At 40.4% G+C, this 14,308-nt stretch overlaps 1 protein-coding gene across 8 annotated transcripts in view; it reads left to right on the forward strand.

Moving 5' to 3' along the window:
- The window catches only part of MARCHF8 (membrane associated ring-CH-type finger 8), an 84,109-nt gene that overhangs the window by 55,844 nt on the left and 13,957 nt on the right, over positions 1-14,308 (forward strand). For 7 of the 8 annotated variants that reach the window (XM_071748826.1, XM_071748827.1, XM_071748821.1 and 4 more), the window contains one exon: positions 10,555-10,605. The exons of the other annotated variant lie outside the window; for it this stretch is intronic. In XM_071748826.1, the coding sequence (XP_071604927.1) occupies positions 10,555-10,605 (51 nt within the window). The remainder of the gene's footprint in view (positions 1-10,554; positions 10,606-14,308) is intronic. 8 annotated transcript variants of the gene reach the window in all.

Here is a 14,308-nt window from a genome sequence, read left to right on the forward strand (position 1 = left end):
TTTTCCTAATACTCCCCTCTTCCCTTATGAGAGCACTGGGTGTGCATTGTTCTCCCTAAAAATATCCTTTGTTTCAAATTAGACTCTTCACTTTGTTGGCTTCCATTTCCCAAGTTACAAGCAAAGCCCAGAGTTAAACTTAGTGATCATCTGTCCTGTAGTCTGTTGTAGTTATTACAGTTGGACAAAAGCTCTTAAATTAAGAAACAGTGAGTCTTGCTGCAGTCAACATCCCTGAAATGTGTATGGGAAGACTTGGGAGCTGCTGGTTTTCAAGTGGCCAACAGTTTATAACTGTCCTGGTTGGTTCTCATCAATTTTAAAGTAATGAACTTTGGTGTCAAGTTATTGTTACTGTGCTCTATCATTGCCACACCAGCATTTCAGCTGAATGGCTTGCACCTGCCTGACCAGGGGTGTCAGGCTGCATCTGTTTTTCAATTGGAAGCCTTTTCACAGTGAAAATATTTTGTCATTTTTTCCTTAGAGCTGTAAGGGTAAGAGAGCTAAAAACCTGAGCTGTACTTGAAGGCTCATGATTTACCACAATACCTGGAAAAACTAAAAAAAGATCTATCTGCCCATAAACTTATTTTGATTGGAAAAATAACTGGCTGTGTGAGGCAGGAAATAAGTTGCTTTTGTATCATGTTTTTCTATGGTATATCTGTGACATTTAAACAAATTACAACCTTATCCGAGCTCTTAATTATGTATAGAGCTTTTTCTCTTCTATTAAAAAATGCTGTGTTAAATATAAAGGGGAGCTTAAGAGTTGTGCCAGGACCAAGCCAGTTCCTAACTAAGGTGGCCTTAACTGTATGGTTTAAGGATAAGAGGACATCAGTCCTGCTCTTCTGGTTTTTATTTAAAAGAGTTTTCACTTCTGCCATGCCAATGCCATGTAGCAGCTGCTTTTGATTTATGGAACTGCAAGTAGAAGCCTTCTCAATGTCTGGCTCCAGGGAAGATGCTAATATGCTTTTCACCAAAAGGAAAAGAAAGGTGAACACAGATATATTTGAAATCAAAACAGTGCATCTGCACTATCAAGAAGAGGGAATTTAACACAAAGGAAATGTGAGCTCCTGAACAGCAGTGGAAGGAGAATTTAAGTTAATGGAGCATTTTGCAAGTTGTCCTCTCCCTTACTATTTATAGTAAAGATCAGATGATCTCTGACTCTCAGTCCCATTCTTTTCAGCTGAGCTTTGGGCAGGCTTAGCATCCAAAGCCTTAAAGGTTTACTACAGAACATGTACCTCCACTTTCTCCAGCCCTTCCTCAGTGGTCATCCAAACCTTTGCTCTTATTTGAAACTGTCTGTGATACAAATGAAATTAACTACCCTGTCATTAAACTTTGGATGACATTTGCCAAGGACTTATCTCTTAAGAGGGTTTCTTTGTCTTAGTTAACTTTAGCCCTTGGGATTTGGCTCTGTCTAGGGCTGATTCATTTCATCAAATGAAAAGGTGGTTTGTAGGATTTTTAAATATATATTTATATGTCTGTGTGTGTATATTTGACACACCTGGCAGCTTTTACTCAACACACCACTATCCATCCCTTTTGGGGTCTGTTGATAGGTTGCTGTAGTTGTTTTTAAAATCCCTTGTATTGGTTACAAGCTTTCTGAAGTTAATTCCAGCCTCTAACCACACTTTACAATGCTTAGCACCACACAGCCCTGCTCCTGAATTATCTTCTTTCAGGGAAGCATGAGTTGAATTTGGTGCAGTTTAGTGATTTCTGAACTGCATACATAGCATGTTACAGCTGTGCTAGGCCCTCTGGCATTTGTAACTCCTGCTAGTGAGTTTAATGCCATATTTTTCAGGGAATAAAACTACCGCTTCCTTAAGTATTTGATAGAAGGGCATATTGAACAGGAAGCCACATCTCATGCTCCATGTTTGTGGAGTGTTAGCTAGCAGAAAAATAAAATCCCCCCGGATTTAAAAATAACTGCAGTCCTTTTTTCTTATGCTTACAAGAGTTTCCCTTTGTACACAAGATTAGATCTTATGAAGACATCTGTATTTCTACCCATTCTAGCTTCTTGATATGGAAGTCATGCTTCTTTTTATAGCATCCAGGCATCCTTTTCTTGCACTGAATTAAAAAGGGTTTCTGAAGTATTTTCCAGTGGTGATGGGGAATGATACAGAGAAAGACAACAGAGACAATAGTAGACAGGAGAAAAGGGCTGGTTCATCTGGGAAGAGCAGCAGCTGGGAACAAACAAGGGTGATACAAGGCATGAGGAGACAGAAAACATAGGTGTGACTTGAGTTAATATGGTGCTGGGGACAGGGGAGGTGGCTGAAGCTGCAGGTGATGCTGTCACTGGTTCATCAGCTGTTCTCCTTGCTTTATCTCTGGTGCTGAAAGATGCAGAGCAATGCTTACTTGCAGTCAATGTTTTGATGTGGGCTTTGCTGTTTTTCCCCATCCCTCTGGGAAGCAGATATCTTTTAATCCCCTTAAGCCTCTAGTCTCACACCAGAACATGTCTCTCCTGCAAGCTAATCCTCTTACTACAGTTCTGCTGCTGTGCTCCAATTCTGCCTCTGTGCTTGGTGCACCCGGGTGGCAGGGTTTCTGTGCATGCCAGAGGTTGGAAAAAATTAAATTGCAGAGTACCTAGACAAGGAGCCCCCACATAACTCGTGTCTGAAGTAGTGTTAATCTTGAATCCCAGAATCCTGACAACTCCCAAGATCCCATGTCACAAGTTTTTTTGACAAGCCTGTAATTTCCTTATACTGTGCAAGATGCAGTTCAGCAGTATCTGATCTGGCCAAATAGTCTATTTCATCTTTTAGAGAATGCCTACACATTTATACAATTTATTTATGTAATGCATGTATGTGTATATATATATTTATATATTTAAAATTTGTGGGTGCCTTATGAAACATCCTTTTAAAACTAAAATATCAGAAATAATTTTGACATTTTGTAATGTCCAGATAAGCAATATTGCTTGCCTGGGGTTTGGCCTTCAAGAAAAATGGACTTATAAAGCAGCAGTTACTTATTCTTTAGTCTCATGGAAAATACTTCAGTAGTCATTTCAAACTAGAAGGATAGTATTGGCATTTAGGGATAAATTTTTATTTTGTATTTTCAAAACTAATAAAAGGAAACAGAAGTAGATTTGTGGCAGGGTGTGTATAGACTAGGAAGTTCCAGTTCTGGATGAGAACCTTCTTGTAATGGGATCAGCAAACATGTTGACAGTGTGATTCCCTAGGCATAAAAGCTTGCAAACTGAGGATCCTACCCCTTAAATTAATCCTTCCTGCTGGATTCTAGAGCCCATTGTGATCCCCTTCCTATATTGCTTCAGCTTCTCACTCGATTACAAATGCTGAACCTAAATGAAAACAGCCTTCCAGAGGTCTGACTGTATATATTTTCAAATGGTATACAGAAATGCCTTTAACCAATTAGTGATTCTTTGTGGCTTTACAAAAGTTACTTTTCAAAAAAGACAAAAAATATATTAACTTCTAAAACAGCAGCAGATTTCATAAATGTCCAGATTAATTTCTGCTGGAGTAAATGTGTACAGCAATGAGCACAGAGAAGATTGTCACTGAGCTTTTAAAATCTGGCTTTGGTGGGTGTCAGTACACTTTTCCTGAAAACTTCAATGCAATTTCCTGTGACAAAAAAATACCCTGGCTCAAAGGTCTAGGGAATGAAGAGCAGGAGATGTACTGTGAATATGGGACTTATTTATAACCCTTTCCCCTTAGGAAATAAACTTTAAGAAATGCTATGTCAGCAAGTGCAGGAATGCAGTACAGTCCCCACTAGGTCAGCCAGCACTGACAGCTGCAGTTCATTTTTTGTTTCGTAGGAATAAGTGTGACAGGCAGAGGAACCCAGTGAATTGTTTAATACTACTTGCATAATATCAGTGCTTTGGAGCAAATGAATGTGTGTTTCCATAAAAAACTCTGAAACCAAGCAGGATTTTACTGGAACTGGAGCATGAGAGTTGCGGGAAGAGCACGAGTAAATGTCTTTGTTTAAGTGCAAAAGCTTCTGTTCCAATAGGCTAATGGGCCCAGAGAGTTTATTTTAGTAGAAAATGCAGGCATTCCTGGGACTGCAGTGGTAAATATAGTTCTTACACAGCTGCTGGCATTCAGCTCATTCACACACACACGAAAACCCCAATGCTTCTTATTTAGTGGGTGACTGCATGGAAGTTTCCCAGCTGGGTGAGGAGCAGTTCTCTGGAAAGCTTGGCTTCACCTGGGAGGTTTTGTTAGGCACTCACCTGATTGCCTCAGACAGCCTTTGCTGTAATCTGATTTTAGGATTACAGTGATGGGAAACAAGGCTGCCTACACAGGACATCCTTTTTTCACCTTCACCAGGTGCTGAAAAAAATTCTGGGTTGGAGTTTTCGGTTGTGGGTTATTTCGTTTGGTTTTGGTTTTGTTTTGGTTGGTTGGTTTTGTTTTGCTGTTATTACTGGCATCCAGTTTGCCTGCCCTACTGCCCTGGGTCACTGGGCTCATCCTTGCTTTATTTACAAACACAGCTCCAGCGGTCCCTTCTTCCACAAAGGGGTTGTTTTACAAGTGCTCCTGCTTCTCCCTGCTAACCATCAAGTAAATGTAGATTTCCATGTGTGAAACCAAGCATGTGTTTTTCCAGCTGCCTTTTATTGCTATTTCTTCTTCTGTGCTTCTCATGCTCTAAAGTGAAGTCAGATCTTTAAAAACTGCTTTAGGTCCCAATCTGCTAAAGTGTGCCTGCTACCAGTTGCCACGTTTTTTCAGATCAGGATGTTGATAGTGGCTCAGTTGGAGTCTTCCTGAGACCACAGGCATTTCTTGTTGTTTTTTGTGGGATCACTGTCCACATGGAGTGATCATTTATTGTTTCCTCCAGGAAGTTATTCACCCAAGTGTATGTCTCAGCCTGCAATAGCTGACTTGAGTCACCTGCTTCCTGATGTTCTGGAAATGTGTAACATGACTGTGAAATCTTGTTAATTAGCTACATGACTTTTCTTCACTTTATTTATTTACTTTCTTTTTTGATAATCTATTGCTTCACTTGTTTCACTGTTGGATCACCCCAGCTGTCTGGTGCATTTCTGCAGCATCTCTTCACAGAGGCCAAACTGATTGATGTTAGTGATAAAATTCCCTGTGTCTTCTGTAAAGCCAAGATTCAACCTCTAGTGACCATATTCAAAACCTTTTGACATGCCAATGTTTTTTACACTGTTTCAGTATTCATTTCCACCCACTCCTCCATATTGGTATTTTGTTTTCATTGTTGACTGTTGCTATGTTTTGAAGAAAGAAAAGACCTGATACAGTCTCCTTTTTAAGAACCACTGGTGCTTAGACAGAACTGAAGTTGTTCTGACAGAATGGGCTCACTGTTTTGCTTTCAGTACCATCTGGAAGACTTTCCCCTTATTCTGTATGGCCATACCATCATTTTTCTTCAACCTCTTACCTTTTTAAAAGACCTTCCTAAATGAACATAAATCTCTGTAGGATTTTGTTTTCATCCTATTGGCATCCTGTGTTATGCTTATTGCCTCTGAGAGCAGGAAAAGCCTGCAAAGTTGTGTGGACACCAAGAAAGGCTCTTTGGAGGGTTCATCTAGGCTGCAGGCTTCCCTTGTCTGTTGGCAGCTTGAGGAACTCCAAATTGCTAGTTGCCTAGAGGGTTTTTTAATATTTTTTAAATAGTTGATTGCTTTGGCATATTGACACATGTATTGTACCCATGAGAATTCCAGCAGATGCATTAAATGCAATTATTTCACAAAAGACAGAATGTTATTCTTTTTAGTCTGTTTATAATTGCTGACTTCCTCAATGTTTGTGTCTCTTTCTGCTGTTAAATACATGCAATTTTTTGAAATGGCATTTTTGCTGTCACTCAGGTAAGATTAATGCTTACTGCTTCTGTTGTTGAGGAAGTTGTTTTTGGTTTTTTCTTATGTAGTTCATATAGTTTGTGCCCTAAGGGAAGGATTGATTTTTATGTTTATCACATAATGGTGTGAATTCATTTTAGTCAGGCTGTCTGGCAACAGCAAGATATGAATATCTGTAAAACATGTTAGATGCCAAACTTTGCAGCCTACTTTATTTGTTAAAAATTGGGCACATGGCACGTGAATGGCATCTTAGTGAAATATAAGACTGATGGTCTTGTGTAGAATTAAAGTTTGCTCTTCCAGGTGAGGCAGCCTCAGCTCAGCAAGAGGAAGGCTTTCATGTCATCCTCTAGCTCAGGTAATTAAAGAGGGCAGAGGGAGATGAGAGTTTCATTTTGAAATGGAAACAGGAGATGCAGGTTATCTACAATCAGATGCACCTTCTGGACTCTTTGGAGCAAAGCAATGCAAAAAGCAGAAGGGTATGTTCAAAAAAGTCTGGGGAACAAAGACAGAATGCTCTTTTTCAGTCATTTCACTGTTCCTGCCTTCTTTGTTTCCCTAAATGGGAACCTCTGAGAGGGACCTCAGATTTTCAAGTGCCTGCCAGGTGGTTCTAATTGAGTAGTAAGATTTGAAAGCCAGTATTCTCATTATGCCATACAGGAGGACTGATCTGCTACAAGAGAGTGATACTTACTTTAAATGGTAATAATTTTATGGTCCATGTGTGGCAGATGTTTCATTTGTCTCGACCTTTCATTCAAGTGCATAGACCAATGCTTTTGCAAGAGGGAAGAAAAGCTTGTTTGGAGTTGTAATTAGCAGACTACAATCTTAAAGTGCAATGAAAATACATTAGAAAAAGTCTCTCAATGCCTTTATTTGTTGGGTATTGATAGTGCCAGAATAGAAGCTTAGACCTGCTACTCCCACGTCAGTGTTAGTTTGTGAATAATTGCTAAATAATCTCAGGATGAATGTAGTGGTGATGTATATAATGTGAAAGGTGAGCTTTTTTTGTCTTTTTTTTATTTTAAAATATATTTTTAGCTATTTAATGTTTCTGTTCCTTACTTAGTAATTGTGCCTGCATAAAATTCTACCTATTCCAGGAGCTCCTTCCACAGCTTTACAGCTCTTTTATATTTTAATGACTGGAGAACATGCAGCATACTTGATGTATTGCAGCATGGGAAACACCAGCAAGCACTGCCTGTCTTTAATGACTTTCTCAGTGATTTTTCTTGAAGGATAGATGTTAATTTTTATTTTTTTTAATATTTAAACAGCACAGCTAAATTTCATGAGTTGTATTCTTTGAGGTGTTTCTGTTGTTCTTTAAGTATTTTTAAAAAAATAAGTAAATAGATTTTTCAGATGCTCTGCAAAAATTGGCAAGAAAGCACTGCATGCTCCTGCAGTGGGGGTGCTGTGTGAGTGTTCAGAGTGAACTGGAAGGCACTGTTGAACAGTGAAACTGAGTTTTTTATCTCTTTTCAGCCCAACACACTTTAAAGTCTGTGTGTATTCAAACTGTGAGAGTTGGAGCGTCTGTTTCAAAAATTGCAGATGATTAGAAAACAAGCTAAAACAGGCTCACTTGGTATCCTAGGACTGAAACAGTTTTATGTAAGTGGTGGGACTGTGTGGTAGTTGACAGGCCAACCAGAGTGGAAAATGTGTGTATTATTTCTAAGTCTGTGTTGGATCTGGTAGTATCAGGTCAGTTGTCACTCCTTGAAAATATGACTGTGTTGGTGCTTTTCCTTGTCAGGTGTAAGCAGCTCTTTAGAGTACAGATTTTGGAGAAGATAGGCTAAGATTGTAGTGAATTTCCTGTTGGTTTTATGGATGTACCAGCTTTACACAGCAGAGGAACTGAGATGTGGAAGAGGAGTTAGGTGGGTAGGAGTCATTTAGAAGTACCATAGGTACTTAAGTATATGTGTGCGTACGTTCTGTAACCCTTAAGAGAATACTTTTGAGACCACTTTTTTGTTTTAAAATGATCACTCTTTTAATAAGAAAACCAAAATGTTCACTGTCATCTACTGACTGGAACCTCTGATAGGGATGTTTCCAACAGAAGATCAACAGAGATAATATGAGCATCTGTCTCTTAGACGTTCCTGGTGTCCATCAGATAAAATCAGTTCTGGGAGCAAAGGCAAAAATAGTAATTTCAGTGGCACCGCTGAGAGTGTGTTTGCTCTGCATCATTTACAGTGTTGTGCATATACATGTTTTGTCCTCCAGACTCTTCATATTTGTTGAATTTCAGCACATCCTTTTTAACATGGGTGCCTGTGTAAGTTCAGTCATTCGGGCATCTTGTTCAGTATTTGGGGAGCATTGAATTAACATGAAGTAACCTCCACTCTGTGTTATTTTGTCTTTAGGAATTTAGCCCAGAAGTCTGTGACACCTAGGGCTGGATTGGAGACTGTCACCTGTGTGGAGGAACAACTATGTGTTGCTCCAGGCAGTCATCTTGGTCACTGCTCTTCACTTGTTCCATGTAGCCCTGCTCTATTTACCTCCCTAGCAGGCCAGGCACAGCCTGCTTCACCCCACACCTCACATGTATGCAGAGAGAAGTCTTTGTGCTTGCCATCTTGCAGTGGTCTCTTTTCTTCATAGGTTGAGAACATGTCCCACCCCCTTTTTACTTCTCATCTTCTGTAGCTTCAATGAACCCTTTCCCCCCATTACACCTTTGCTGAAATCAGATGAAGCCTCCTCTTACAGCTGGAGTCAGTTCTTAGCCATACAGGTCCCAGCAGTAGTCCTATCCCATGTTAGTCTTCACATAAGCATCATGTGCATATTTTGGGGGGCCTATATTTGCTTGTTTCTGTTCCAGAAATACTGTTATTTATGTAACAAAAGCTTGTAGTCATTTTGAAAATCAAACTCAGCCTCAGTATGCAAATCTGACATTCAAGTCAATGGTAATTGAGGCCACATCTATTCTAGACTGTAGACAGATCCTTGCTGACTTTCTGTTTGGCCATTAGTCAAAACTGGCATTAGTCAAAACTGATTGCTCCTCAGCTGAAACACTGTTTTACTGTCCAGTAAGTCAGGAGTACTGAAACTCCTACATACAGATGATTTCAGAACACTGTATTTACTTCCTCACATTTTGAAGGAAGTACAATTTATATCCATTAACTGAGGCAGGGCCCAGCTCTGCATTGAGAGACAACTGATGCTGCAGTTAAGGGACTGCCTGCTTTTGCAAGCACATGCTCAAGTTTTTACCTTGCCTTCTCTTTTCAAAACACAAAGCTTTGAAGTTGTGCTGGGGATGTGCTGTAGGAAGAAGTGTCTGGGACCACAGGGATCTCAAGGTGTGGATGCAGCATGTGCATATGTGGAAAGGTTGCTTGAATTGTAACAGAGAAGAGGCAGGAGGTCTGAATCCAGTGTGCTGTATCCATGCTGATCTTGAAGTAACAGCAGTGCCTCTTCAGGTGTGGGTTTATGTCCCCATTTGCAGGACATATGCAGGACTTCTGATCTCAATCTCTGTCTAAGTCAGTACCAATGAGAACTGGAACTGGAAGAAAGTGCTGTCAAAGTGTCTTTGTTAGGTTAAATTCTCTCAGAAATAAAGGTGAAAGAGTATAGTTCTTAAAATCCCAGGTGAAAAGATGCATTTCTGGAAACTGTTACCTAACATAGTGCCCATAGGAGAAAGTAGTAAATTTAATTTTTTTTTTCGGAGGGTTTAAATCTCAAACCAGTTTGTAAACCAGCTCCACAGACTTAGAGGAACATAGATACTGCAGCCAAAAATTATTTGCTCTGTTTTTAATTGTTTAGAACAAAGTATTTCTTTTTCGGTTTATTCAGGAAAGCTTTTGCAGAGCAATTTCTAGGTTCTTCCCAGTGGAGCAGTCATGCCCTCTTACATTTGTGGTAAACTGATATTCAGAAACCAGAAACCCTTAAAGGATGAAGTCTCTTGTGAAAGCTACAGTATATTTTGGTAGGATATAAGATTGTCATCCTTATCAGTCAGGGTCTGCACACTGGAAAGTGAGTAACAGATACAATTGGCACTGCTTTCAGTTTTGATAATTGCAGCTTCTGCATTTCTCCTTTGCGTGATATTTCCAGTTTAATTCTGAGTTCTGTGGTAAATAAGAAGTTCCTCAGTAATTCTGCTTTATGTTCTGAAATTACATGCGTGTGGTTAGTCACAATTATTTCCAGACATGTCTGTGATAGTTTCATTTTTCTTTAAGCAAGAGCTTTCAGTTTTAGTGATTGGATATTTTCCTTTAGATGTAGATGAAGCAGGGCTGAGAAATATTCTTTCCAAAACGGATGCCATCTGACAAAAGGGCTTTGCAGTATTCACAGAGAGAAGAAATCATTGTCCTGGTGCTTCTCAGTTTCTACTTGTCTTGCCTCTGTGGTTTTCTGCAAGATGATATTTTGTTAAGCAAAGAATGTAATTCAGTGATTATCATGAATCGGTGTCAATAGAAGCAATGTTCTTAAAAAACACACCTGTAGGACTTTCTCCATGGAACTTGATTTCTAATACCAGCTTTAAAATATCCTCATAACCATGATTTGTTGCTGCAGTGATCCTGTTTTTTCTCTTTCAGAATGAAAAGGCTTTGGGGCATTCCATGAGCCGCTCTAGTAACATCTCAAAGGTATGTTCCTAGATAAATCTTAGTCTTTGATAAACTTGTGGATACTGGGATTTCTTTAATTTCAAAACTGGGTTGATATATGTGACAATGTGACCAGTAGAAAATGCTTCTTATGCTTTTCTGTCATTGACTGTTACTTCTGAAACATTAGAAGTCTGATGTTTTGCAGACTCCTTTACAGGCCACATGCAACAGAAGCTATAGTGGGTTTTCTTTCACACTGTCAGAATCCTTAGCTTGGTGAGAGCAAGATGCCCAAGATCTTATCTTGGGGGGGAAATCAATATTTGAAATAAATACCATGTGAGGATATCTTCTCATCTGTGCTTTTCTAAAATGAGACTGTGCCTGTTCCTTCTTACCCTGGCTCTTCTCTTCTTAGGAAGAAGATCCTTTACTGGATCTTCAGCAGAGTTGGTAGTTTTATCATTAAGTGTGGTTTGCCAGAATGTCTGAAATTCAGCACAACCTGTTTGTCAGCAGCAGTTTGGTACCTATACAAAGTTGCACAGTCCACTCCTAATTCATTGACAACTGGTTGTGTGGCAGTGAAGTGGAAGGACCTTGCCCCCTGGCAAAGATCTCCTTGGGAGTGCTGGCAAATGCAATATCAATATTTGCATGATTGTTATGTGCTGTAAAAGCTCAAGTTCCCAGGGGAGCAAAGGTCAGCTTTGCCACTTCAGAGGGTGAGACTTTTTAGTTGAAACGTTCCCTCCTGCTCCTCTGTCACCTCTGTGTCTGATCCATTCTCTGTACCTATTCTACTCTGGAGATAACTTGTAACAAGGGCAGGAGGTAGAAGTTCCATTGACGTAGTCATTCCTTGGATTTGCCTCATAGATCCGAATGCTGCATTGTACATCCAGCCAGTTTGGTGCTAAGCTGCAACAATTTATTTTGCAGTCTACAGGCAGTTTGGCTTTTGCAAACAATTTGTAGGAGAAAATGGGAAAGATTATAGTATTGGGATGCTGTATGGAAACTGAAGTGTGGGGAAAAATTTTCATTATTTCTGAGGCTTAATAGGAAAGTGCCTTTTATTTTTGTTTAGAATAGTGGAACAACCTGTCCAATGAGGCAGATTGAAAACGTGTAAAGGAAATGTATAGAAATGCTTGACTGCCTATATAGCCCTTTGTGAAATCCTCAGAGCTTGCTAACGTTACACAATTTTAAGGGGAGCTTTTTAATTCAAGTTGAGTTTAATCAATTATATGCTGCAGTTCCAAATACATTGATGTGTGTATGTATAGAAATAATGATCATGCTTCCTGCAAATGACTGTTTCACCAGTTATCCTTCCATCCAAACCTAGATTACAGCATAGCAATGTAGCAAATCTTTTGTTAATGCTTGGCAATGATGTTTGATTCAAAGACTTTCTGGTGCTGATATGTTATTTTGAACTCACTGTGATTGTTACTGTACGTCTGTCCAGTGCTCTAAGTTGCAGAGTGCAATGTGAGTGGGAAGGACTAAGTCAGAACTGAGAGTCACAGAATGGTTTGGGTTGGAAGGGACCTTTAAGACCATCAAGATCCAACCCCCCTGCATGATCAGGGACACCTCCCACTACACCAGGTTGCACAAGGCCTCATCCAGCCTGGCCTTGAACACCTCCAAGGAGGGGGCATCAACAACCTCCCTAGACAACCTATTCCAGTATCTTACTACCCTCATGGTGAAGAATTTCTTCCTAATACCTAACCTAAATCTACCCTCTTTGAGTTTAAAACCATTGCCCCTAGTCCTATCACTGCCTTATCTGGTGAAAAGCCCTTCCCCAGCTTTCCTTCTTGTGCCTGAAGGCCCCTGTAATGTCTCCCTGGAGCCTTCTCTTCTCCAGGCTGAATAGCCCCAACTCTCAACCTATCTTTGAAGCAGTGGTGCTCCAGCCCTTTGATCATCTTTGTGGCACTTCTCTGGACTGTCTCCAACAGGTCTATATTTTTCCTGTGCTGGGGCCTCCAAAGCTGTAAGTAGAGGGCCAGAATCACCTCCCTCTCCCTGCTGGCCATTCTGCTTTGGATGCAGCCCCGGATGCTGTTGTCATTCTGGGCTGTCAGCACACACTGGTGGCTCATGTTGAGCTTCTCATCTACTACCAACCCCAATTCCTTTTCCTCAGGGCTGCTCTTTATCCCTTCTCCCCCAGCCTGTATTTGTGCCTAGGGTTGCGCTGGCCCAGGTGCAGGACTTTGCACTTGGCCATGCTGAATTTCATCAGGCTGGAATGGGCCCAACTCTCCAGCCTGTGCAGGTCCCTCTGGATGATCTGCCTTCCCTCTAAGGTATCAAACACATCACACAGTTTGGTATCATCAGCAAACTTGCTGAGGACACACTCCATCCCACTGTCTCCATTAAAGATTTTTAATAGTCCCAGTACTGACCCCTGAGGAATACCACTCATCCCTTGCCTCCACTTGAACACTGAACCATTGACCACAACTCTCTGGGTGCAGCCATCCAACCAATTACTTATCCACTGAGTGGTCCATCTGTCAGATCCATGTCTTGTCAGTTGGGAGACCAGGATGTCATGTGGGACAGTGTCAAATGCCATGCATACCACAGCCTTTAGCCAAGGGAGGATGCTGTGTTACTCAGTGTGACCAAGGAAAGCAGTACCCCAGGGCTAAAAGTTATCAAGAAGAGAAGCAGACAGATAGTGCCACTAAAAATGAGATGAGCTCGTAGATGTAGCAGGACCTCTTCAAACATAGACCCTGAGTGTTGGTGCCAGCTGGAGCTGTCACTTGGGAGGAAGAGGCAAAAAGGCAGCTCTCCAAGAGGCAGATGCTAAGAGAAGCTGAAGAGATGCTAGTACATGTAGCCAGGCCAAGAAAAAAGCAGTCACTTGAATACATGGCTAGGGATGCAAGCCAGAAGCAGCAGAAAAAGGAGGAGCGAATAAGATGTAGGAGGATCTTCAAATGCCATTAGGTTTTGTGCAGTCTATTGCACACTGGGGGATGTGGCATTCCTCCAGGCCCTTCTTTACTTTTTTTGGTATGTACATTTCAAGCAGTCCTTTTAAATCTGTTCCTCATAAAATGTTTGTGTTTCTGGAATATTTTCCATGTTTGTTTTTGAAATTAAAAATTAAAATTATGTTGTTGTGTTTTTTTTTTTTTTAAAAAAAAAAAGGTGTTGAAGACAGGTTGAATTGATTTAGTCATGGGACTTTGCACATGGCCCAGTTCCCATCTTGCCCTGTTCAAGTGCAGGGATGCTGATTGAAACACTCCCAGTTGGCACAGCCCAGACCCAAAGTTCAACAGTTTACCTAGGACAGCATTTTTCCCAAGAAGCCACCGTGATACATACAAACCACACAGAAAACTAATTAAACTTTATAGAATCTTCATCCTCTAAAAGTAGATGAAATTAACCCTAAAACACAGCTAGTCACTGAGAGCAGCTAAAAAAGGGATTTTCACTGTGTTGGTAATTCCTGCCCTCTGTTTTTAAAGGAATTGTGCTTACAAGCTATGTCACTAGTAAAGCTTATCTGTAAAAAGTTATCCTCAAAAAAAATCATATTCTTAGCTTTAGTGTCAGATATAACCTGAAATTGATGTTTTGATTTATGAAAATATCTTCAGGTCATCTGCCTGCTCTAATTTTAGTGTAGTGAGGGAGCACTCTGTTGTCTTATTTTCATGGCCCTCTAAGGGATAAACTCCGAAAATGCTAA

Source organism: Heliangelus exortis, chromosome 7 (assembly GCF_036169615.1).
Source record: "Heliangelus exortis chromosome 7, bHelExo1.hap1, whole genome shotgun sequence".
NCBI lineage: Eukaryota > Metazoa > Chordata > Aves > Apodiformes > Trochilidae > Heliangelus > Heliangelus exortis.